Source organism: Euleptes europaea, chromosome 1 (genome assembly GCF_029931775.1).
Source record: "Euleptes europaea isolate rEulEur1 chromosome 1, rEulEur1.hap1, whole genome shotgun sequence".
NCBI lineage: Eukaryota > Metazoa > Chordata > Lepidosauria > Squamata > Sphaerodactylidae > Euleptes > Euleptes europaea.
In genome coordinates, this window is record NC_079312.1 from 112446728 (window position 1) to 112473909 (window position 27182).

At 41.1% G+C, this 27182-nt stretch overlaps 1 protein-coding gene across 1 annotated transcript in view; it reads right to left on the reverse strand.

Moving 5' to 3' along the window:
* Nucleotides 1-2460: 2460 nt before the first annotated feature.
* The window catches only part of GABRA1 (gamma-aminobutyric acid type A receptor subunit alpha1), a 43767-nt gene continuing 19045 nt past the window's right edge, over nucleotides 2461-27182 (reverse strand). The window contains exons 3-9 of the mRNA XM_056851762.1: nucleotides 23015-23082; nucleotides 20983-21203; nucleotides 19821-19903; nucleotides 18282-18425; nucleotides 14893-15045; nucleotides 11152-11354; nucleotides 2461-3357 (exon numbers count right to left, since the gene is read on the reverse strand). Coding sequence (XP_056707740.1) covers nucleotides 3043-3357; nucleotides 11152-11354; nucleotides 14893-15045; nucleotides 18282-18425; nucleotides 19821-19903; nucleotides 20983-21203; nucleotides 23015-23082 — 1187 coding nt within the window. The 3' untranslated portion in view covers nucleotides 2461-3042. The remainder of the gene's footprint in view (nucleotides 3358-11151; nucleotides 11355-14892; nucleotides 15046-18281; nucleotides 18426-19820; nucleotides 19904-20982; nucleotides 21204-23014; nucleotides 23083-27182) is intronic.

Here is a 27182-nt window from a genome sequence, read left to right on the forward strand (position 1 = left end):
TGCACAAATATATATCCCATACAACTGGGATCCCTGGTAAATGTGGGGTATATACATACTTCATAAGTTATACTATATATGTATAAATGTCCGGCCAATTACACTGAACATACTCCCTCGCCTCCTCATTATAACTTGTGAATAGTTTGTATTGCTTTCTGCAGTTGGATTAAGCACCTCTGGGGAAGTTTTAATCAGTTTTCTCAAAGAACAATTCATATTTCCATTGGGGTTATAAACGAAAGGAAATAAAATAAATGCTTTTTTAAACAAAACAATATGTAAAATCATACAGCCAGTACTAGTTTCTCGCATCTTAAATATTCTGCAGAAAATCAAATTCCTCCTGTCCTAGAACACAGCAAAAAGGGCTTCAGTCTGACTTGTTGTTTATCAAGGAGACCTTAAAATGAGCCATGCTTAAAAATAAAGTAAACCAAGTAAAACATTCACTTCTGTTATTTGTCATTTTTTAACTTTATTAGTATAATAGAATTACAGTTTGACATAAAATAATGAGCTTTTGCTAAACTCTGTAAAGCATTACATGCGTCTGCCATAAACAACCTCTGTTATAGATTTAGGTTTTATTGCCACATCACTGCACGGAGGTGCAATAAACATTCAATGTCATCTTTTTTTTAAATTATCCCAGGAGTAAACAGAAACTGTCCTCTATAAGAGTGTATCATTAATTTCAAGGAAGACTTACTATTATTACATGGTTTAGCAAAGCACTGTAAAAAAGCTACATAGAGAATACCTTGTCTTTGATAAACTGTGCAATCAGGTTTATACAGTATACTATTCACATAGACTAACAAACTAAGAGATGACATAATGCAGTCATTGCATAGCAAAAAAGCAGACTAGGTAAGTAATATTCACATCTAATGTGCAAAATGCAGACCAAAAGGGAGCAAAATGGATAATTAGGAAGGTAAAATGCCCTTAATGAACACACTAGATTAAAACGCCAAAAATAACAAGATAAACAAATACCGAAGTTAAAGAGTCGTATTTTATTTTTTTCTATACATATATCTACACATAATACCAGAAGATTACACATCCTCTTTAATAAGCTCCAATCAGATTAGCTCATCAAGTTTAGACAGGACTAGATGGTAGACAATGAAGCGTTTGTTAAAAAAAAGTCTTCTTTTCTAAAGAAAAAAGTTAACGAATTCAGTTTGTAGATACTAAGTGAGCAGCAACCTCTTGATTTACTGAGAAAGAGTATATAAAACATTGCCTGTAACATATATAGATATCAAACGGACTATCTTATTAGCTATTTCAATTGAAAGTCCATGTCACATTGGGTTTTCTTTTTAACGTATTCACTACCATGTGTAATGGATTCTGAACCACTGTATTAATGTTCCCCAAAATCTATCCATCTCTCCAACAATTTGGAAATATCCATCTCTGAAACTGGATTGTTGTTGTTTTAAATAACTTCTCGGAAGAAATGAAACTGGCCAGAACAGCTTCGTAGGGATTACTAATAACTTGCAAAACGGACATCTTGTATTTAAAGCCCTTACATAGTGTTCCTACAAATATATTGCTACAGTAAAAATGAAATGTAATAAGTTTACTCAATATAATTTATTTTCCTGTACATTCTTTTGTGTGTGGTTTTTCTGTATGTAATGCTACATATATTACATCACTTATTGTTAACAGTTATGTATCAGCAAATATAGCAATAATATACAGATGATTTTTTGTCTTAAATAATTTTACCATTTTCCTACCAAATATAATTCCATTTTTTAGTATTCGCGCATTACCTGAGCACTCCAGTCATAAGCCTAATGGTAGACACTGGATGACAGTTTCAAACTGCAAACTACTGTACACATAGCCACTTTACAAATGGAATAAATTCCAAGCTCTCCTCTTTATCTTTTTTTTGCCATTTCATTTTCTTTCAAGTGTCACTGACTTTTTTAAATGCAAGCTCTATATATGTTTCTTTTTTTTAAAGTATAACAACATAGTCAGAGCATAAAGAGGTGAACCCTACACAATAGTTTAAGAACATAAAAAAAGTTTTTAAAATGTACAATCTCATGCTGAATATTTACAAATATTGAAATAATAGTATTTTTGTCACTCAGCGAACCATATGTTTCAGTCTAAAGCTTTTAATGTACCATTTTATAAAATAATACATTCAACATAGCTAGAGCTTGCAAGACATTGTAGGTTTTCTTCCTTCTTAAAATAAAAACAAACAAGAATCCTTTCCAAATCATCCAAATGTTGCTTTACCTAACATTTTTAAAGGAACTTGAGCTCTGCATTTAATTATGCAATTGTTACCAAGTCATTTGACAATCTGATTCTTAAAATAAGATTTTATTGAGAGAGCATATTAAAGCATTCATTATCATTAATCTAATGTGCTATTCTGTGATCACCTGTACCATTAGTAAGTAGTTTTCCTCATATGTAAATAACATTATATATTTTAAAACTGGTGGTTGGGAATTTAGGTAAAAAGAAAGCTAGGAAAAATATTTGTATCTTCTGGAATCCACCACTTTGGAAAGATGTATATCTTATAAAAGAATTTAAAATAAGCAGCACTCCAAAAATGGAAAGTACAATACTGTATGTGCAACATGAACATATATAAAGACTGTTTTACCTTCTATCATTTTGCATAAAAATATTTCTCTTCTGACATGTACAGCATCTCTTATGGGGACATTCAGCAATAAGCTATCTACATGTGGTTTAGATTTCTTACATTTACCTCTCGTTCAGAGTTGCGGTTCAGAATCTGGTGTCTACATCACATTGTTACAGCCCTAGAGTACAATTTTAATATCTTTTCTATTTTATCTATCTATATATATAATATTTATATTTATATATATTATATACTTTTACTTTATAAAATAAGGAAATCTCCATTTCTTTAAGACAGAGGCAATGAAGTAAATGGGAATTGCTGTGTGTTTGAAACCAAAAAAAGAAACAATCCCCAGTGCAAAAGAGACGGAACGAACAATATGGTTAGCAGGGTTAGTGAGGAGGGGTTTCATCTTGAAGCCGAGGCTCTCTATTTAAATAAGTAGCCCAGTACACTAAATTAAAAATTCCAAAAAGCAACGGGAATGCTATTCTTGATAGTCGATCAATTTTGCTGACACTGTTAAACGTTTTCTTGGGTTCTGGAGGTTTTGTTTCTGCTTTGACATCTTTAGGCTCTATTGTTGCACTTTTAGCAATGGTTGCCAGTCCAGGGTCCCTTGCAATATTAGGGGTGAAGCTTGTGGCTGTCGCTGGTGCTGTAAATGAATTATTTTTCATAATGAGAGGATCCTTTACTTTCTTTGGCTAGAAATAAAAGAACACAGAGATTTTATTGGAACACTTTTTTCCAGAGTATGTTATTTTTTTTAATAAATACTGCAATGATAATACTTAACTGAAACATTAAGATAGATCACGATGGGTAGCCAATGGCCATGTTAATCTGTCACTAGCAGTAGAAAAGAACAAGAGTCCAGTAGCACCTTAAAGACTTAACAAAATTTCTGGCAGGGTATGAACTTTCATGAGCCACAGCTCCCTACTTCTGAAGAAGTGAGTTGTGGCTCACAAAAGCTCATACCTTGCCAGAAATTTTGTTAGTCTTTAAGGTGCTACTGGACTCGTGCTTTTTTCTATGTCTATTAAGGATGTGCTGAAAGGGACATGAGATGCTCATGCTCAAGGCCACTTATTTACATAAACAAATGTGCTATTTTCACAAGGCCAGTGTTTTTGGATTTGTTAGTTCCTATGTTTCAGACCCTAGTCACGCCTTTACATATGCCCATGCGTGATTGTACATATAATAGAGTTGTGTATATTGATAAACCCGAACCAAAAATAAACCCAAAAATAAACTTTACAATGCTTCTCCATGGAGGAGGGGGTTAACCCCTTCATGAGCCCCAAAGTTTGGTAAAGTTTGGGACAGGGGGTCCAATTTTATGAGGTCCAGGAGGGCTCATCCCTCCTCCATAGAGAAGTTTACAGTGCTTCTCTATGGAGGAGGAGGGGCAACCATGGAGAACCCTATCCTCCATGAACATGTCCACTCCCCTCTTAAAGCCTTCCAGGTTTCAGCCATCACCACATCTTGGGGCAGTAAGTTCCACAGTTTAAATCAAACCCTGCTCTTTGTCTTGCAGGGTGAACACATAAGCATTTGTACACTGTCCTTCATGGGGAAAAAGCTTTTTGGTAGGGTGGAGTGATTTGTACTTGGACAACGGCAAGGCACTGCAGCCACATGCTGATTTCTCCTCAACCTGTGACCATTTACTTTTTATAAAATTCAGGAGATCCATAGTGACATCACATTTAGTTTGATTCTAACATAAATATTTGGGATTTTCCTTCCAATAAAGAAATTGGAAGAAGAGGAGGAGGAGGAGTTGGTTGTTATATGCCAACTTTCTCTACCACTTAAGGAAGAATCAAACTGGCTCACAATCACCTTCCCATCTCACCCCCTCCCCACAACAGACACCCTGTGAGGTAGGTGGGCTGAGAGAGTGTGAGTAGCCCAAGGTCACCCAGCTGGCTTCATGTGTAGGAGTTGGGAAACAAATCCAGTTCACCAGATTAGCCTCCACCACTCATGTGGAGGAGTGGGGAATCAAACCCAGTTCTCCAGATCAGAGTCCACTACTCCAAACCACCGCTGTTATACACTACACCATTCTTTCCACATGAGTCAGGCCATATAGCTCAAAATTTTCTACCTTGACTAGAAGCAGCTAGCCCAGTGACTCAGGCAAAGATCTTCCCCAGCAGTGCTACCTGATGTCCTTTTAACTGATATACTGGGAGGTGAATATTGGACATCAGTTATGAAAAGTATGACTATGGCCACTCCCTGGAATATCTGCTATTAGATGTTAGTTTTGGTCCATCAACCACTGGCATTCCAGCAAGAAATTAGCCACTGAATGCCAAATAGAAGCCAGGAAAATATTTTTTAAAAAATTATGTTCTACTTCAGCCTTCAGCCAGTGGGTTGAAACCATTATGTGGAGACCCACCTACTGGGTTGTGAGCCCATATAGAGCTGCCTTTTTTCATCCTGTTGGAAGAACTTGCTGCTTAGGGAACAAGGATGTCATTCTTCCTGTTCATCTTTGTAGCCATGCTGAGAAAAACATCAGGACAGTGAGGTAAGGTTGCTCAGGGGTAGATAGCTCAGGGGTAGATAGCTCTCCTTCAGGTGTTTGGCTTGTATTTCCTGTCTCTAGCTTTTTTGCTCAGCTTCCTATAATCCTGGACTTGAGACCAGTGAACTCATAGACAGAGATCTATTGATGGCATCCTGAGCAGACACACCAGCATGTTGCTCCTGCATGTAATGTGGTTTTAAGATAAATGTTTTACTTCATTTTAAGTTTTTCTTCTGCCAGACAAGTTTGGAAGTGGAATCGCTGCTTATGACTCTTAGATTTCTTTGCTTTCTCATTTGGTTAACCAGGTTTATGTTGTCACTTGTTATCTGTTGTCACGGGAGCTCGTAAACGGCAGTGGGATGTGGAAGAAGTTGTTACTCCACCGGCTAGTAAACAGTGAACTCATAATTCTGGCTCCTCCTCTTCCCATCTCATGACTTCCCATCTCATTAAGTGAGCTGTGGCTCACAAAATCTCATACCCTGCCAGAAATTTTGTTGATCTTTAAGGTGCTACTGAACGCTTGCTCTTTTCTACATCTCACGACTGTCATATATCTTCCCACGGTCCCCATGGCTCAGGAACGCCTCCCCCAAGCCAGCACGGACTTTCCCTTCTGGGAATTTCCTGTCGGCATGGCTGCGTTGGTGGCAGGGGCTGGTGCAGCTCCATGGCTCCTTGACACCAGCATGTTTGCCCCTGGGATGGCGTAAGTGCTCCTTATCCTGGGTTAACGGGGCCTTACGCTGGCATGGGGTCACACTGGCTCCTAAGGAGCTTTGCACCCCCCCCTTAAGAATACATGCTTAATCTACAAAATAGATTACTTTACTTTTAAATGATTGATTTTTATGGTGAATGGAATATCTCTCAGAGCTCTACCTTGAAGAGCAGTGGGCACACTAATGTATACATAACTTCCCTTAAAAAAATTAAAAGCTCTGCTTTGTACATAAAACTAAGATCTGAACAGCTACATGAGAAACTCTGGCAAGCCATCCCTCAAACTGAAGATTATTTTTGGAGTAGAAACTCTAGTACAAGCCTGGATGTGTTTGTGCACACCAGAGATACCAGGGATACCACAGATTCCATGGATGGTCTAGTGTCCAGAGGAAGCTCTGGATGGGTGTTTCTGCTCAATATTAGGGCATACCTTGCACATACAACCTCTGTGAGCATCTGTTAGAAGACCTGCTCATCATAGATTAGTGATCCTCATTTTCCCCAGACCCAAGAACCACTGGGCAAGCTTTAGCAGGGAAGGGGAGAGTCAGTGCTAAGCTGACAGAGGGATGTGGACTTTTGTTGTACCAAATACTGTTGTGTGTGTGTGCAAAAGTGCCGTCAAGTCGCAGCCGACTTATGGCGACTTCTTTTGGGGGGGGGGTTTCATGGCAAGAGACTAACAGAGGTGGTTTGCCAGTGCCTTCCTCTGCACAGCAACTCGGTATTCCTTGGTGGTCTCCCTTCCAAATACTAACCAGGGCTGACCCTGCTTAGCTTCTGAGATCTGATGAGATCAGGCTAGCCTGGGCCATCCAGGTCAGGGCCCAAATACTGTTAATGACACAAAATATGTGTTAAATTGTAGGTTGCCTCAGCTCTTTGGGATGGGGTGAGCTGCAATCTAGAAGGTCCAGCAGGAGTGGGTGGGTACCCTCTTGCCCGTGGAACCTAATTCATTAGAGTAACAAGGATGAGGTAATAGGGACACCCGCCCTGGGAGCAATCCGGACAAAAGGCACAAAATGGATTCAGAGATGATGTAATGTACTGAAAGCTCTTTAAACAATGTTAAATTAAGTAATGTTTGCTTTTTTTTGGTACTGAATGATTAATTGTGTTTCCAAGAGGGTAGGCGAAAAGCCAAATAACTAAACAAACTTTGAGAGGGCCTGGCTGACTGATACTATTGCAATTGGCTTTGTGTCTGCCAAGTGACACAGTAAAGTCTATTCAGCCACTGAATATGTTTGTGGGTAGGAAAGACATCACAGACATATGACAACATCCTGCATGAGTAGTCTGTGTAGCAATAATTTTGGTATGTAGAAACAGAACACTTACGGATCTATGGGCGAAAACGCATGGTTGCTTTAGCCTCCTTTATTCCCTGTTTCAGCCAGGATTCAGCCAGGATTGAACGCATGTTCAGTGAAACGCATGCGTTCGATCCTGGCTGAATCCTGGCTGAAACAGGGAATAAAGGAGGCTAAAGCGGCCATGCATTTTCACCCTATAACTATCTTAGTCACAAGTGCTACTAAGTTACAATCACTGCTTCTGTTGGAGATATACAGGTTTGTTGGAGATATACAGCTAGAGGGGACACATTTTTGGAGGCTTCTGCACAGTTGTGGAAACTTCCCTTGCGGAATTGCAAAATTACACTCTAAATGCCTGTTAAGGCTTTCCATTATTTGTTTTCTTAGGCTGTCTTGTGGTTTCTGGAGTTTTATATTTTTGTTCCTCTCCTCATATCAATCCCAGATAAATAATGACCACTTTGTAATTGTTTACAGGCATGAAAACGAATGGTGGACTGGAGAAAAGAAATCATTCAGAAGCTTTTGAGCAGAACAACAGCAGGCCATTTCCACCAATTGTGTGGGATAAGCACAGTTAATCCATCTGCAGAGTGTGATCGAAAAATCGTTCAAGGGCAGGAGTTCTTTTACTAGCTGTCCACTATCAACAGTAGTTACCCCATTGTGAGATTTGTTTTCGTTCTAACTTATTTATTTCTTCCTAACACTGCTCCTTTAAAACTGTAGAGGATAAAGTCTATCCATAGTCTTTGTCAGCTTGCCATACTGGCCATCAGAAATTACTCCAGCTCAATAAGTAGCTATTCCACAGAAACCTGATCTAAAGTGGTAGGAGTGTTACAACAGTACTCTGGGATCTGCAATGGCTTCCTATGTGCTTATGGACAAACACTGGCTGGTTGCGGTCAGGCATACAAGTAAAGCTCACCACCTGAGAGCCAGTGTGGTGTAGTGGTTAAGAGCGGTGGTTTGAAGCGGTGGAGTCTGATCTGGAGAACCGGGTTTGATTCCCCACTCCTCCACATGAGCAGCGCAGGCTAGTCTGGTGAACTGGATTTGTTTCCCCACTCCTACACACGAAGCCAGCTAGGTGACCTTGGGCAAGTCATTCTCTCTCAGCCCCACCTACCTCACAGGGTATCTGTTGTGGGGAGGGGAAGGGAAGGTGATTGTAAGCTGGTTTGATTCTCCCTTAAGTGGCAGAGAAAATCGGCATATAAAAACCAACTCTTCTTCTTCTTCTAGGTGCCATGCCAGACAAATCTGGGATTCTCCAGTTCAAGTAGTGGCAGACCAATAAGATCTTATACCTGCTGATGATCAGGATGTTCTGAGCCTTGTCAAAAATAGCATGTAAGGAATCTTTTTTTTTTTTTTCTCTTTGCCAGCAGGCTCAAAGATAGCATTGACCTCGGAATACATCGAGGTTGCCATCAAACACAAGGGGAAGGGGGACATAGTTGAAATGCATTTTGGATTTTTAACATGTTTTTCTCTTAATTATTTTGCAGACTGGGACTTATTTATGCATGGCATGGAGAAAGTGAATGAACAAAACTCTTTGGGCAAAAATGCATGGTCGCTTTAGCCTCCTTTATTCCCTGTTTCAGCCAGGATTCAGCCAGGATCGAACGCACATTTGATGAAAATGCATGCGTTTGATTCTGGCTGAATCCTGGCTGAAACAGGGAATAAAGGAGGCTAAAGCGACCATGTGTTTTCGCCCTTTCTGTCTCATTTATAATACTGGAGCTCACAAAGTGAAACTGATGATGAATAAATTCAGGACAAACAAAAGAAAGTGCTTCTTTACATAAAACATAGTACACATGTAATTGACTGCCACAAGATGTAGAGATGGTCTCTAATGGCTTTAAGAGGAGTCTGGAAACATTCATGTAGTTTGTCAGTGGCTATTTGCCATGAGTTGCCGGGATGTAAACCACTATTGCCTTGCTTGTGGGTGTGTCACTTTGGGAAACAGGATGTTGAACTAGACGGATCGTTGGTCTGATGCAGTTGGGCTCTTCTCGTGTGAGTTCTGGAATCTGCCAGATCTTTTTCAGGTCTGCCTATGTAAGTGCTTAACTTTGACGGGGACCTTTCTCCTCTCCTTCTGTCCCACACACATTTCATCTCTCTCCTTCCAAAACACTAAACTCAGGAGTCTGGACCATATGTCCACGTCTCATAATTTGACTGCTTGTCATGTAATGTTCTTCTGTCCCGTGCCTTTCATTGGAAAATCTTCTCTTTTGGAGTACAGAATGTCATATTTATTCACTTCTTTTGTACCCCGCCTTTCTTCCCAGTATGTACCCAAAGTGGCTTATGCTTTTCTGGCAATACCCCTGCGAGGTACGTTAGGCTGAGAGCGTGGGACTGGCCCAAGATCACCCTGCAACCCTCCGTGGCAGAGTGGGGATTTGAAACCGTTTCTCCCAGGTCCTTGTCTGATCTTTAACCACTACGTCACATTGGCTTTCCAAAAAGTAAACTATATCTAAGATTGGTTCTTGTAGGTTATCCGGGCTGTGTAACCGTGGTCTTGGTATTTTCTTTCCTGACGTTTCGCCAGCAGCTGTGGCAGGCATCTTCAGAGGAGTAACACTGAAGGACAGTGTCTCTCAGTGTCTCTCAGTGTCAAGTGTGTAGGAAGAGTAATATATAGTCAGAAAGGGGTTGGGTTGAGCTGAATCATTGTCCTGCAAAAAGTATCAAAGGTAATGTGCAAATCATTGTCCTGTAAGGACAATGATTCAGTTCAAACCCAACCCCTTTCTGACTATATATTACTCTTCCTACACACTTGACACTGATGCCTGCCACAGCTGCTGGCAAAACGTCAGGAAAGAAAATACCAAGACCACGGTTACACAGCCCGGATAACCTACAAGAACCAATGAACTCTGACCATGAAAGCCTTCGACAATATATCTAAGATGTCTGATTGCTGATAGAGATTTCACAAATACAATTCATGACTTGATGCTGCAGTCGATGGACGCTTCAAATGCATGTACGAATTCACTTTCAGCTGCCTTCTAATAAAGAGCTGAAAAAAAGGTAAAGGTAAAGGTTCCCTGTGCAAGCACCGGGTCATTCCTGACCCATGGGGTGATGTTACATCCCGACGTTTTCTAGGCAGACTTTGTTTACGGGGTGGTTTGCCAATGCCTTTTCCAGTCATCTTTCCTTTACCCCCAGCAAGCTGGGTACTCATTTTACCAACCTCAGAAGGATGGAAGGCTGAGTCAAACTTGAGCCGGCTACCTGAAACCAACTTCCGTCGGGATCGAACTCAGGTCGTGAGCAGAGCTTCTGACTGCAGTACTGCAGCTTACCACTCTGCGCCACGGGGCTTCCTAAAGAGCTGAAACACGTCCCAAATTTCAGCACAGATTTCAACATTATTTTCCATGTATTGATAAACCAATCAATTAACAGTGAAATAACTTGTTAATGTCTAATGTGTGAGCTGCTAATATCTGAGCTCTCACAAAAAACCATTTTGAAGTGAGCAAAACTCCCAAAGAGACAAATGTAGTACTTTGGGAGTAATCCGAAACTGGAGTACTCAGAAGTAAGTCCCATTTTGATCGATAGGGCTTACTTCCGGGGAAATGTTCTTAGGATGACAGTCCTCATCACTTAGTCCTGCTCTGCAATTCAGCTTGAGTCCTTGTGAGAAAGGTAGTCTAAAAATGAAGTAAGTAAATAAACAACCCAACTAAGCTCCGATTTAGGAAAGCCATTTGAATGTTGCCTGCCTTATTTCTGAGTAAGGTTTAGGATTAGTGTAAAAATCCAGGTGCTTTTGTTGAACAGGATTGTAGCTCATGTTGCCCATGCCACATGCTAAAAATTTATATTAATACAGAAAAGGTTACCTTTTCTGGAACAACACTCTTGCCATCCCACGCATAACCTCTCTTTGTGAAGTAGTTTACTGTTGCAAATTCAATCAATGCAGAGAAGACAAATGCATAGCACACAGCTATAAACCAATCCATCGCTGTGGCATAGGCCACCTTGGGAAGAGAATTCCGCGCACTGATGCTCAAGGTAGTCATTGTTAGCACGGTTGTCACTCCTGAAAAGCAAGAACATTTCAGAAGTCATTAGATCTCCTTTTAATGTACACGAGCAATCTCACTTATTCTGTAGGCTACTGCAATTAGAAATAAGATGAGTGGCTTTTCCAGGTTCATTTTCCAAATGTATTGTTTCTTATTAGAAAGTAGGATTTTCAAAAACTAATCACCCAGGATCCAAAGGAATCCCATAGGATTCAAGGTAGTTTTATTTTTACTTTGAACAGAAGATCCCCATGTAATATTTTAATATGCTTCTAAAAGTCTCCTCTCTTTCAAAAGCAGTTTAGTTGCAGGGGAATTGCTGCTTGAGAATCACAACAGCAAAGACTTCCTGGGCATGTAGTGACAGACACTTCCGATATTGGCCATTGGTGGAAAACACTTTTTTCTCCTCTGAACATGTGTTGAGCAGCTACTCTGACATTCATTTACACACTAAGATCCTAGACAAACATCCCTTTATGATATTTCTATAAAATATTTTCCATCATCAATACGCATTGATTACAAGACCTGAAACTGTTTCCAATTGGAGGAAACGGGAATGGAAAAGCCATTGAAATGAAGGCTGTTAGCATTAGGCAGAGTGAAATAGCCCACCTGAGCTGGCACCATTGAACAATTAATATTCTCAGTGTTTATGGGGTTATTACAATTTTTTGTTACCCACAGGGAGAACACTGCTTGGATTTCCTGTTTTGGGCACGGAAGTGTCTTGGCCCAATCCAACTAGAATCCAGTCATCTTACCATATAAATTAAAATGCCATTTGCCAAAGCTTTCCCAGAGGTGAATGTGTTGGCTTAACCATGATGATATTTGAAAAATAAATGTATGGCACTTTTCAATTTCATTCCTCTTCCTTTCTTTCCTGAATCCCACTGCACATCCTTGCAGCAAGATTTTCGAACTGCTCTCTCCAGGCTTGAAGGCTAGTTACGAATGTTGATCAGAAAAAAATGCCACTATGGTAATAGACGTTGCATTCGGAGTACGGCAGTTCCACACCTGCCGCGGAACAATTTTCTTTTAACTAGCCATGGAGCTTTTACTGAGATTAAGAGGTCTGCATCTGTGTTACATTGCTTACCGTTGCGTTAAATCACATATTCACCAGTTACCTTGACAACTGCAGCGATTTCATGTACTAAATCTCAGCTACAGTATATTTCCACTGTATCAAGAGTCAGCCCAAACACACATAAATCAGAAATGTCTGTCTGTCTGTCTGTCTGTCTGTCTGTCTCTCTCTCTCTCTCTGTCTCTCTCTGTCTCTCTCTCTCTCTCTCTCTCTCTATCTATCTATCTATCTATCTATCTATCTATCTATCTATCGATCTACCAAATTTATATCCTACTCTCCCCAGCAAAGCACAGCTCAGGGTGGCACACAAGATATTTAAAAACATCACTACATAATTAAAACATTCCTAAGTAAAATTTAGCCCTGTAGAAACTCATTTTGGCACACTTTGTAATGTAAACTACAGCAGAAATAACCAGCTAGCACCCCGAACAACTATGGTCTACAAAGAAAAGTGGGGATAGGAGACCAGCGATTGATGGGAAGATCTATATTGTGTATTATTTATTTTCAAAGTGGGGATGGGTGGTGGAATAATCTGAGCACTCAATTATCAGTCAGCCCTGATCTGCAGTATCACTTTATGTATACAATTTATGTAGGAAAATTGGCTTGCAGACTTGTACAATCAGGCTGGTTGATCCTATTGAATTCAGTGGGATTTAAGCTTTCTAACCATGTGCAGGATTGCAATCTAAGTGCCCACATTTAGCTTACTCCCGGTCTGATTCTATAGGATTACATTCAAATAATATGTTCGGAGGGTCCCCCTCCTTTTTACAGAGTTGCTACCAAAGCAATCCTGGGGAGGACGAAAGCACTCAGGGAGCTGTCCAGCCGCTACGGTAGCATATCTTGGACGTATGCTGACATAGTGCTCTATTGCTGCTATGCCATGCTCGCTGTTAGCATGGCAACTCCACAAATCCCTATCACAGCAGCACTATCACAGCAACCCTCTGCACTAGCAGAGAAAGGGACAGGCCCAGAGGCATGCCTGGAGCTAGTTCCCTAAGCCACCCCAGCCTGGGAAGGCCTCCTACAACCAGCACAAAGTCATGCCATCAAAAACTGCAACATAATCGATGAGCACCCATGCAATGGGAAAGCAAAATGCCCCTCTATTACATTGGCAGCTGGCTACCACCACCACCACAGCAGCTCTCAGGTTTGGGTTGTAAAACTAAAAATTTGTAAAACAAAGAGAACAAAAAGCTGGAATAAAATGCCAAGGATTTGGGGGAAATTATATGACTTCTTAAGAGGCCAATGAAACGAGTTGGTTTTGTGTCCATCCTCTACTGAGCAGCCATGCTGAGGCGACAGTTCATAAGATTCTCTGTAAGGGTCCAAGTATGATTGCCAGACCCACCCTCTTCCATTTGGCTGGTTCATTCTCCTAGCTTGATGCAACTGAGCTGAGCTTTACATGAGCTACTGCATAGATTTGCCAAGAGCAGACCATGAATAGGAGAAAGACAATGATTCGTTTGCATGGAGTCCTGGGGACCTACAAAAGATTCCGTCGATGTGAAGTACATGAGCTAAATAGGTTGAAAATCACAGGTTTCTTTCACTTGCAGGCACTTGTTCACACAAGGGAGGAGAGGGGTTGCTGTTGCGGGGGGCGAGGAGAGTTGGGTTCCTATTCTCATCTTCTGTTTCCTATTCCCTTCTGCCATGCTGCATCTTCACACTGTTCCTAGCAGTTTCCTAAACAAGAACATTTCAGAGAGTGCACTGGACTTCAGCAGGAAGGAGCAGGCTGGAAAGAGGCATTGTACAAATTGAGCTCTGTTCATGATCCTTTGGCTCCAAGATCCCTAGTTTTATGTGAAGTGCTGAATGCTTATGACAATAGTACTTGGAATCTTTATCACAGATTTCAGAGGGAGTATAACCAATTCAAACCGCTTGCAGACTTGGATCTGTTGTGAACGGATCAAAGCAATATCAGCCAATTTGTTTTAAGAAAGATGACTTATTGTGGATATGAAACACGGGGGGTTGTTGGTTTCTGCTATATGTCTGTGATTCTTTACAATATCATCTTTTGAACTTTTGCATTCACCCTGTTTTGTGTACACCCTATGACTGGAATTGTACATTATGTATAAAACTTAAAGTGCAAAAAAGAGACCCTGCCCACCCCCCACCCCCCACAAGCCTATGCTTGCCAGTTCATCAAAATATCATAGGAATCCCAGAAAACAGACTGAATCTGAAGTAAATATAGCATTCAAGCAAATAGTTTTTGTGAACGCTTCCTGATTGACCTGTTGTGATGTCACAGACTCCTGCAAGTTAGAGCTGCCAGAGCTCTGGCTTTGAGATAAGCTTCCTACCTCTAGTCAATGAAGAAACTGCTATAGTGTTATATAATTCAATGTCTACTTTTGAATGACCAATAATTTGAATGATCAATAATTTGGTTAAGATAGGGCACTTACCAAACACAGTCCTTGCTGGAACAGATTCTCTGTTGAGCCAAAAAGAAACCTGTGATAAAATCACAGTCATAATGCATGGCAGGTATGTCTGAATGACAAAGTATCCAATCTTTCTCTTCAAGTGGAAATAGGTAGTCATCACAACATATTCTCCTGGGGGGGGGGAAGATAACGATGAAATGTCAGATGGAAAAAAAGATGGAATAAAATGTTTCAAAAACATCCACTGGAAATACGTAATTTGGAAATAATTATACATATTTAATGTGAAACATTGCATAAGAAGATTCCGATTCATGTTTAGTTATTGCAGATTATAACAACTGATAGTATGGAGGTGCTACATACTCAACAAAACTAATCATAATGGCTACTCTGAATAAGATCAGCCCATGAGCACACGCAACTGCCCTAGCCTGGTTATTTTTATTTTTCTATTTATCTATTTATTTTGGAGCTCAAGGAAGTTAGAGAAAGTGGTGAAGAGAGACTCCAAACAGGAACACCACATCACCCCCGTTTTCATCAAGTTCATTCTGGTTTGATGAATTGCAAAAATGGGGGGGGGAGTTATTCAACAGCATCAAATCAAAATGAATGGGAAAGTAAAATATCCCTGTTTTCAATATTTTTTAATTTGAAAAGCAGATTTTGTTTCATTTAAAAACTGAGGTTTTGCTTTTATGGTTTAATATACTCTCTCTGCTTTCCCCAACATATTCTTTAGACATTCAAGCAAGCAAGCTTTCCCCAGCCCTGCTTCTTGTTATCTTTTATTTAAAAGTCTCAAGCACTGAACATGGGCTTTTATATGTATAAAGCACATGCTTTTTCAATGAATTACTGCCCCTTTTAGATAGATGATAGATAGACAGACAGACAGATGCTTTTTGATTAGCTTTCTGAATGTCTTTGTTCCATTTTCTGTATGTTCCTATAAATGATTTCGCTACAGTGTCTCCTCCAGGGGAGAATTCCACTAGCCTCTTCAAAGGAACTAGTCCCAGTTGTACATGTGCAGATTTGTTTTCATTCTTTTTTATTGTTTCTTTCCTTAAAATAAGTGTTTCTTCTTTTTAAGTAATCTATACAAATATCTTGTGCAGAACTTGGCACTAATCATAAATAACAATGATTAATGTCTTTTAAGACATTACGTTAATTTTGTTTTGATATCTTGGCAAATTGGAATTCCTTATTGTTTTTTCGGCCTGAGCTGCCTTATTTCTGACAGCATTGACAAAATGCTGTGAATAGTGACTGGAATGTTAATGATGTTCTCTCCATTAGATCCCTCTTGGCCATGTTTTGGCCAGAAAGACAGATTTTCTTGGAATTTTCTGAAAATAAGCAGCCTGCCACACTTATCCAACTCTACATTAGAGTGACTGGTGCACAGACTCAACTACATATTACAGAACGTAATGTGGCTACATCCCATAACACAGTGATTTGGTGTGGTTCATTGAACATTCATTCCAAGCAGCAGTGAGAGAGTTCTTATTGATGCTCAGCTCTCGTCGTGTTTTGCTTTTAAGGCCTCAGCCTTTTTTAGAAACAGGCAGTGAGCTCAGTTTTTCTCTTGGGTAGGGTTGCCAGGAGGGCAATTGCCCGCCAATACACCCAGCTGCTCCAGAGCAGTGGCCCAAAAATTTGGGGGGTTGAGTTGTAATTTGGCTGCGGCGATGTGGCACTTCTGGAAGTAAAACCGGAAGTGACATCATCACGTGCATACACCCATGAGCACATGCAACCGCCCCAGCCCCGCCCCCTAAAAGCTCCCGCCAATCAGGAGTAGGAACCTGGCAATCCTACTCTTAGATGACCTACACTTTTCAAAAGATTCCAGACAGGTTATACAACAGTCATCTTCAGGGCAAACTCCCAGAATTCCCTTCTTTTATAAGCCCAGTTGAGCTGAGCCTGCCACACTCCAGTGACAATATAGTATTTATTTTTTATTTAAGGCATTTATCTTCTGCTTGTTTCTCTACATGAGATAAAGGTAGCTTCAAAATGTTCCCCACCCCCAAAGTTCAGGATTTTTTGAGGTGTTTGGCTTGATGAAGTATGAATAGATTTAAATAAGAAAGGTGATGCAGAAAGCATGAGAGAAACAGAGAAGGCACTGCAGCCTATGAAAGACTTGCTATACAATTTTGGGGTGCTCCAGGGCCTTGTTTGACTCTTGAAGGCATGGAAGATATCTGCGGATATTCCCTTATTGTGGAACTTCCTCTCTAGAGAATCGGATGAAGCCTGCTTTAGTATGGTTATTTGGATGTGTGAAAACCTTCCAATGAGCATATAACAGTAAATGTGCTATTAGATTTGTTTTATGATTGTATTAGGAGTTTGATGGTTTGGGAAGGTTATAATTGCAGCCCCGGGGCAAGGAGGGAGCGGGGCAAGGGAGGAAATAACATGCCACACACAACCAGTTGGGGAAAAGTAGGCCACAGCTTTAATGAAGACAACCACAAGAGCATTGGTGCAGCATGGGGACAGATCCAGCATTGGGCAACCTGCCTGCTGCCCAATAAACCCACCCCCCATCCCGCTTGCTGGGGGGGAAACCATGGAGTGGCCAACCCTCAGGATCCCATGTGGGCACCAGCCTCTGCGTGGTTCCCTTGCCACCTGGTAGTGAAAGCCAGTCAACAGTCCCTGCCTGGGCATGCCACTGAATGACTCCACCCCCCAAGATCCCTAAGGGTTCCCAAAATGGGGGAGGCAGGCTCACAGGCACAGCCTCCCTCCACTAATGGATCCAGCCCATGCCCAACCCGCCAGAGCCGGAGCCAAGTGAGGGGAAGGGCCTGGCTGCAACCCAGCTAAGTAGGGAAGGGATGGAGTTGCCCATGCAATATAAGCATGTGCAGGCCCACCAGGGCTCCCACAGCCCTCCCAGGCAGCCTGCTGCCAGCCAGGCTGAGGGACCCTCACCCCCACAGGGTTCACACTGCCAGGACCAGCCTCCTCCCCTCAGTGCTCCCAGCCCGGGTCACAAACTCAGCCTCAGTTGAGCCTTGGCTATTGCGCTTCTCCGCTTGCAATTTTGTGAGTATTGTTTTGACAAATTGAATAGTTTTGATTTTTCACAGAATAGCAGCTTTCCTTATTTTATGATTTGCATGTGATTCTAAGTACTTTTTACTGATGTATATATTTTTTTAAATGCATAACAATAAATTTTTCTCAGTTGCTATACTACCATTACAGTTGTTGATAATATACTATTCCATCTCCTTTCTCAGATGCCGGTGCTGGAGATAGCTTAGCTATATTGCATATATTACACTCTGTAACTATATTACCTTTCACTGTCTGGTTAAGTAGGGAAAGACAAGCCATACCTTCTCCAGATCAAACACTGTTTTATCACCTACCTGTACTGGATTGCACAATTCCAGAATCCACAGTTTGTCCCATGAGATCATATTGGTTCAACCGAGATCCATCTTCTGCGACTACAACGGACCGAGCTGGTTCCCGTGTCCACTCATACAGCACTTCTGATTTTGTATAAGCATCTAATTGAAAAGAACAATATGTCATTTCCAGAAGGAGAGTGTCGCTTTAAAAAAATAATTATCCCTTTAAATTCTGATATCATGCACTTGCTCGGCCCCTTTTAAAATCAGACTGTCATGTCCATTCCAGCCACTGCTTTTATTTTTTAATTTATTTTTTAAAAAATCATTAGGAAGCAAAAACATCTCTTGAGAGTTTCTCCCATTCCACAAGTCCCATTCCTTTGTACTATGCTCAAGTGCTTTCAAGGTAGTCTGTGACAAGGCAGTATCATCACGTTGCCAAAGTACATCAACCTAGAGAGGCCAGCTTCCAGGTGAGACCTGGGGATCCCCCAGGATTACAGCTCATCTCCAAACCACAGAGATCAGTTCCTCCTTGAGAAAATTGATGCTTTGGAGGGTGGACTCCATGGCGTTGTACCCACTGAGGTCTCTGTCCTCCCCAGGCTCCATCCCCACATCACTAGGGGTTTCCCAACCTGGATCTGGCAGTGGCAACCCTCCCCCCTCCCCATCCCCCATCAGTGGCCAGTGGTGACCTGGCAACCCTACATCAATAAGAGACTCTTCACCGGCACAAATTCTGGCATTAGGATTTACGGCATGTATAGGAACGCAGCTCCAGAACATCTTTCAGACCTGGAGCAATGCCATCATGAACAGGAGCTCCTGACTGAAAGAGAGCATGATTTAAAAACAATATGCATTCTCCTCCTTTCAGGAACACTCCAGGATATCTCATGGGCCTTGCAGCTGTCTTTTTAGGGGTTGCTCAGGCTCTTTCTCAATCACCTTTCCAGTGTCCATTTTGAGGACAACCGACCAGGCAATCTTTCTGCACAAGCCCAACCAAAAGGAGCAGGAGTTTGCGTGGAATGCTTTCCTGGCAGATTAGCACACATTTCCAATGTTGAAAATTACCAAAGGACTACTCTAATTTGATGTTTTGACATCTCGTCCATCTCCAAATAGGCCTAAAACCAGTTATGCTTAACAGAAAATAGCTGGGTTTGGTTTTTTAAAAAATGGGCCAGGATTGGCAATCGTTCATTGTCACTAGAACCAGTTTACAGATTCTTTGTATGTATTGCTGAAGCTACCCTTTCCCTTATAAAATGTAGCTGCAGTCAAGCCAAAATGATAAGTCTCTATATGGTGTGCTAAATAATACTGTGCTCTGCATCTCTGGACTGTCGCCATTTCCCTTTTTGGCTTGTACCTCTGCCAGATATTGGATTACATTCATTCATGTAGAAAATCTTCCTTTAGAAAATAAAGCTACAAAGGCTGGAAAACCTGTACACATATACAATCCCAAGCTCATAGACACTCTCTTCTGACAGTTAAATGGCCTTTCAGAAGGTGGGGGAATAATTGTAAAAGACAACTTACAGCTTCCAAATTTCAAAGGGCAAGCGTGTGCATCCATGGGAAAGTCTTCTAAGTGCATCGGACATTCTGCCCTCACTGTGAGTCTACAAGGGAGGGAGGGAGGTCACAGGAAATATAACAATTTAGTACAAACACATGAACACATGAAGCTGCCTTATACTGAATCAGACCCTTGGTCCAGCCAAGTCAGTATTGTCTACTCAGACTGGCAGCGGCTCTCCAGGGTCTCAGGCAGGGGTCTTTCATGTCACCTATGTGCCTAGTCCCTTTAACTGGAGATGCGAGGGATTGAACCTGGGACTTTCTGCATGCAAAGCAGATGCTCTACCACTGAGCCACAGCCCCTCCCCTAATAAGAAGAAAGTGGTTTTACAGCCAATTATAGCATAAAGACCTGTATTCTATTGCACTTTGGTGAATGCAGCATATTAAATGATAACTTGCATGAGCCAAATCAGACATACTTTTGCTTAATATGATTTTTGTTTTGTTGCTCATTGTTTAAACTTTAGATATCATCTTGAGAAGATTTTCAAAACCCATAATATTTTGTGTTCACCTATTACAGTGGCAAAGCTCGGATGGGTATGAACACTGCAGTATTCTATGCCTGAACAGTGTTGTACAAAATGAATAGATTAAAAAAAGGAATGTGTAACAGATCACTTCAGATCACTTCAGGATATAATGGTTCCACATTAACATACCACACCCTCATTAGCACATTATCTTGATACTTACAGGACAATGATTTGCACATTACCTTTAATACTTTGCAGGACAATGACTCAGTTCAAACCCAACCCCCTTCTGACTATATATTACTCTTCCTACACACTTGACACTGAGAGACGCTATCCTTCAGTGTTACTCCTCTGAAGATGCCTGCCACAGCTGCTGGCGAAACATCAGGAAAGAAAATACCAAGACCATGGTTACACTGCCCGGATAACCTACAAGAACCAATGAACTCTGACCGTGAAAGCCTTCGACAATATTTATAATCAGTTTGCCCCTGGGATGATATTCACATCATTATAGAATCTGAAATTCTGACGTAGGTATTTTTTAAAAGGAGTGAGATATGGAATTAAATTCCTCGTGCACATTATAATTTCTGCAGTAGTTCTTCATAAATGAGAAGATCCGATGTGATTCTCACCTCATTGTGTAGAGCAACGTCCCATCTTCTGTAATCCGCAGGAGTTTATTCGGCATGGTCATGTTGTGAGCCACTGATTTCTTTCCATTGTGAAAAAAAGTATCTGGTGTCCATATTTTGCTGGCCATTAAATTATTCAGCCGGAGGACTGTCATGGGTCCTTTGAACTTCAGCCTTTCGTCCCTCCAGCTTTGCCGGAAAAATACATCTATTGTATATTCCTAAATTTAGACAATGAGGAGTTTTGAAACAATTTATCTAGCAATGGAGAGGCAGAAGATTCAAGACTAATTCTGAGCTTTAAAAGAATGATCATTTATTCTTTTTGATTTTGAAGTGGATAAATCCAGTGACTGATCGCACACACAAACACACACACATATAACAATAAATATAATACCCCACCCCAGAGAACATTACATTCTTCAAGTAACAATTTGCTGGTGGTCCCCAGCCAAAGAGTGTCCAGCTGTCCTTGACCAGGGCCAGGGCTTTTTCTGCCCTGGCCCCTGTTTGGTGGAATAGCCTTCTAAATGAGATCAGAGCCCTGAGGGATAGGGTTGCCAGGGTCCTCTTCACCACCGGTGGGAGGTTTTTGGAGTGGAGCCTAAGGAGGGCGGGGTTTGGGGAGGGGAGGGACTTCAATGTCATAGATTCCAATTGCCAAAGCGGCCATTTTCTCCAGGTGATCTGATGTCTATCGGCTGGAGATCACTTGTAATAGCAGGAGATCTCCAGCTAATACCTGGAGGTTGGCAATCCTACTGAGGGACCTGAAGGAATTCCATAGGGCCTGTAGGATGGAGCTATTCCACCAAGTCTATGGTTGAGGACAGCTATGGTTTTTGTCAATCAGTGCTGGCCTCCCTGTTTCCCTCCACACACACCTTAAACACCCTTATTAGCTTGATTATTAGACAGGGGGCACCTTGCTCTCTGATTTGCTTTTCATTGGACCCTGGTTCCCATTTATTCCACCATGGAGCACAATTTTTATGCATTATATATTGATACTGATTATAGATATGTGGGGCTGTTTTTTAGTTTATTTTACACAAATGAGTTTTAATGAATTTTAATGTATTTGTGGAATCTAATTTGTTCCCATTTTCTTGCAAGCTGCTCTGAGCCCGGCTTTGCCAGGGAGAGTGAGATATATGAATAAAACTAAATAAATAAACACATAATCATTTATTAAAATCATTAAAACACATCACTCAAACAAGTAAATAAAACATATAGTTAAAACAAATAATTCAGTCCCTATTCAAGCTGCCCCATAAGCTCTTTAAAATAGTTCTGCCTCACAGCCTTGCCAGAAGGCCTCAGTGATGTTTGCTTCACACTTTCTAGGAGGCAGTTCAACAGCCTCTGGGCAGTAGGATTGCCAACCTCCAGGTATTAGCTGGAGATCTCCTGCTATTACAACTGATCTCCAGCCGATAGAGATTAGTTCACCTGGAGAAAATGGCTGTTTTGGCCATTTGACTCTATGGCATTGAAGTCCCTCCCCTCCCCAAACCCTGCCCTCCTGAGACTCCGCCCCAAAAACCTCCCACTGGGGGCAAAGAGGGACCTGGCATGGCAACCCTACTAGGCAGCAAGAGAAAATACATGCCTGAGAGCAGATAGGTCTTAAGACGTTTTGTAATGATTAGGCAGAAGGTTATTTAATACTTTCTGGATGTCTGTAATTTATTAGAAGCTTCACATCATCCTTATCCTTGAACAATGACTTCCTCATCACAGGAAAAGTTTTTTCCCAGTTACCATGGTGCTTGGCCAAGTTTAGAAATATTGGTACAAAGTGAGCTCATGATGAAAAACTTTCCAAACAGATTGTAGGCCTAACAGGGAATGACATTCCAGATGAGCGTTTAAGTGCTCTTGTGTACAAAGGCAATGGTTAGAATTGCACAAGCTGGTGGTATCATTGTAGAAAGCAGGTTGAACAAAATCGGTTATTGCAGGTTTCCATGCCCTTCTTGAAAGCTAAGACATTAAAACAAAATAAAGATAGGATGTCACTTACCATATCGTGGTCTGAAACAGGCCCAAAGCTGGTAACAAAGATGTCAGTCTTCACTGCAGTTACACGCTCTGATGAAGCAGGAAATTAGGCAGTGAGTGCTTATCAACATTTTTTCATTAGATCACCTTCTAGAAGCAGTTATCAATACAAAGAAAGTATTGACTTTGATTAGGTGTGCTAAAATTAGTCCACAACTAACTATGCTCAGACACCCACTTGTTCAGCTCATGAGCTGCTTGCCGATCACAAGCAGGGAGCATTTGGCAAGCTTGTTCAGACGTTTCTTTTTTCATGATAAGATCACTGCTGTTTGTTCACAGGATAAGATTGTCTCATTGCCTCTGCCATATCCTGCCACCTATCTGCCACTGCCCTCACCTCTGTTTTTTTTAAAGAGCACAGACTAAAATGAAAGTAAATAACTTGGAGATTTGGGGCGGTGAGGTTGAGACATACTATTTAGAGTCTTTATGTGGCTTCAGTATCTGTCCATGAACCCAGCTAATCTTCAGTTAGTTCTAGATATGACTGCATAGGTACAAAAAAGAGGCATTTAATTCTGTCTACTGTCAATCATGTATCTGTTCGTGCAGGCCCGAAGTCAGGAGAAATGGCAAGCAATTATGCAATTTACAATAGTTGGTCAATGTGACTGAGTGACCTAGACCCCTGGGGATGCAGCCACTGTTCCAGTAAATGAAATGATTTAGTACTGTATTGACCAAGTGGATATTGTGCAGATGTAAAGCTATTCAGCATGGCACTGTGGTCACAAAGAATGTCACCTGAGAACATCAGGAGTTTGACTTGCATGTAGTTGAGGGAGTATACGATCAAGATATGTTCTCCTGGTGAGCATGTTCATGGTGAAGTTCTCAGCTTGCTCATCAGCAACATAATCCTAATCATTTAGGACAAAGTCTGCAAAGCCCTATCTGACATCTATAGGGCATCTTGGCCATCTTCTAGGCATGGAGTAGGGGTAACTAGGGGTATGTGGGAGAGGTAGTTGTGAATTTCTTGCATTGTGCAGAGGGTTGGACTAGATGACCCTGGTGGTCCCTTCCAACTCAATGATTCGATGATCATGTGTGGGCATATTCATCCAAATTCTTCTCAGAGTTTCCTTCTCAGAAGAACCCCCATGCAGTACCTTCAAATACTTCTTCAGATTTGAAATATAGTCTAGTCAACTGGCATGAGAACTTTTTGAAAGCAAAAATGCTGCTGTTGGGTATACGTTTGAGAAATAAGGGAAAGTTCCTTGTTTTGTTTCTTTTTATATCCATTTCTATTGGAGTCAACAGTTTCAATTCTTTATTGTAAGTATTTAGTTACTTATTAAAGGATGCACGGACTGCCTTTCCCACACAAGACCCAACATGCAATATATCATATATCAAAGAGAAAATATATAAAACCCATCGAAAACAAATGGACAGTAAACTGTCACAGCAACCAGACTAATACTGAAGATTTAAGGCTTCTCCAACACTCTCATATAGAGTCACTTTGCAACATCTCCTAAAAACAAGCAATGAGGAGGAAGTCTGAAATTTCAACGGGTGACTATTCCTGAGTGTTGGAGCAAATACAGAAAATGCTCTGGGATGTCGGATGTGCCTCCCTATTTGAAAAGACTGCTATAAGAAATTACTGAGAGGAACATAAGTTGCCTATGGGTACATACTGGGAAAGCTGCTTTTTCAGGTACAGGTTGAGTATCCCTTATCCTGACTCCTTGGGACCAGAAGTGTTCCGTATTTCAGATCATTCCATATTTTGGAATATTTGCATATGCATAATGAGATCTCTTGGGGATGGGACCCAAGTCGACACATGAAATTCATTTATGTTTTAGATATGTTTTATATAGACTTTATACACATCACCTGAATGTAATTTTAAACAATATTTTTAATAATTTTGTGTACATTGAACCATCAGAAAGCAAAAGTGTTAACTATCTCACCAGAATACCTGTATCAGCTGTTAAACAAGAGCAACAACAAACTAACTAACAATGGCAGGCTTTCAGTCTCTACCTATGATACTGTGTACACTGTATTTATTTATTTTTAGGTGAGAAGAAACATCAGAAGCAGTTGAGGGACCAGGAAGCGGGTCCTCTAGGGATGAGGAGGCATTCTGCTGCATGGCTTTTTAAAACGTTTCCTCCAGAATCATTCTGCCAGCGTTTTTTGTCTTAGAATTCTCTCTTTGATTTTATAAACAGACATGATTTCTTGTTCTGTTATAAATTCATGTTGTTCTAATCCTTCAAAAAGCCCATCACACATTTTCACCATGTCGTCTACAGGCACCAAGCGCCTGTGAGTAATACCTGCATGTCGGCTCAAAACTTCCAGTTTTGGGGTCATCCCAGTATTTGGATGTCCTGCTCCGACACTTTTAATTGTCAGCAACACAGATTCATTTGTGCTGTGCATGCAAGCTTGGGGATTTTACATGCCAGTTATATAATATTAATACATACAGTCTATGTCATCAATATGGATAAATATTGAAAAACATTTTTATTGGGAAAATTCTTTCGGAGGAAACAGAAAATGACACTAAAATAAAGAATCGTGGGTTTAATTTGCACAAGGGAATCCAAATGAGGATCTTCAGGCTGAAATAACAGGGATGAGAAGCATGAATACACCCCAATAAAGCTCGTCCCACAGTTCCCCTTTGTAAAAGCATGTACCCAGGCAATGCTACTGTCTGGTTGGGATGGACATGCTCCTCCTTCCTTCAGGCCATCAGTGCACCACTGGGAACACTGCGGGCCACATACTTTCAGGGGTCTGCACTCTGCAACCTTTTACAAATGAAGAGTCCAGCTATGTAAAAGTTCAGAACAAGAGATCAACAAAGAGCCAGTATTTTTAAAAGGCCATTTTGCATAATTGAAGTAATATAGGTTAACATGTGGTGTTCCACAGGGTGCAATCTTACCCCTCTATGTGAAGCCTTTAAGAGAATTCATCTCTAGCTGTGGAATTTGTCACCAGCATATATCACTATATCTCTCTCCCGGTTCTATATCTCTGTCCAGATCCCCTGGTGATGCGGTAGCGGTATTGAGCCACTGCCTATCTGCTGGGTTTAAATAGCTGAAAGTGAACAAATCTAAACTCAACCCAGACAAAACAGAGGTAATGCTGGTTGGGAAGCCTGAGGTCTTGAATGACATTGTACTTCCAACTTTGGATGGGGTTCAGCTGGCCCTTGCTAACTCAGTTAAGAGCCTAGAGGTTATACTGGATCCAATACTACTGCTATACTGGATCCAATACTACTGCTGGAAAACAAATTTAATGCTGGTACTACAAAAAAAAGCTTTTTCCCAACTTAGTTTAGTCTGGGAAATGGCCTCCTACCTTGACTCAGCTGAACTGGCTACCTGGATCCATGCCACAGTAACCTCAAGACTAGACATCTGTAATGCACTCTGCATAGGTCTCCCCACAAAAGCAATGCAGAGACTCCAGTTGGTGCAAACTGCTGCAGCTCAATTATTATCAACAGCTAGGCACATGCATCCATTCTTCAGTCACTACACTGGCTGTTCAACAGTCACTGATCTCAATTCAACTGATTGGCTATTGCATACGAAGCCCTTTGACCACCTCTCTACCACTGTCCTGCCACAACAACTTTGCTCATCTGAGCAGGGCCTTCTGCCAGTGCTACCACACAGATAGGTAAGATCAACAACTGCCTGTACATATGTCTTCTCTGTAGTGGCCCCCACCCTGTGGAATGGTCTACCTGAGGCAGTCAGGAAGGCTGAAACGCTTGTGGCATTTCACAAACTGTGTAAAACAGAATTGTTCAGGAGGGCATTTTTATAAAAGAAATAGGGCTACATCATAACAGACTGGCCCAGGAAAGTTCACTTTGTTAATACTATAATGTAATGCCATGTTCTGCACTGTTTAACATGTAATGTTTAATACTTATGCTTTGTTTAGATAGCAGCTCTGCTTCAAATTTCTGCTAGTCCTGGTCCTATTACATTGCTTATTAGATTGTTTTGATTTACATTGTGTAACCTACCTTGAATCTCAGTGAGAAAGGTGGAGTATAAATAATGCTAACAAAAAATGTTGATTAATAATCCATAGAGTTTCTACAGCCCAAACACCACTTGTTGCAA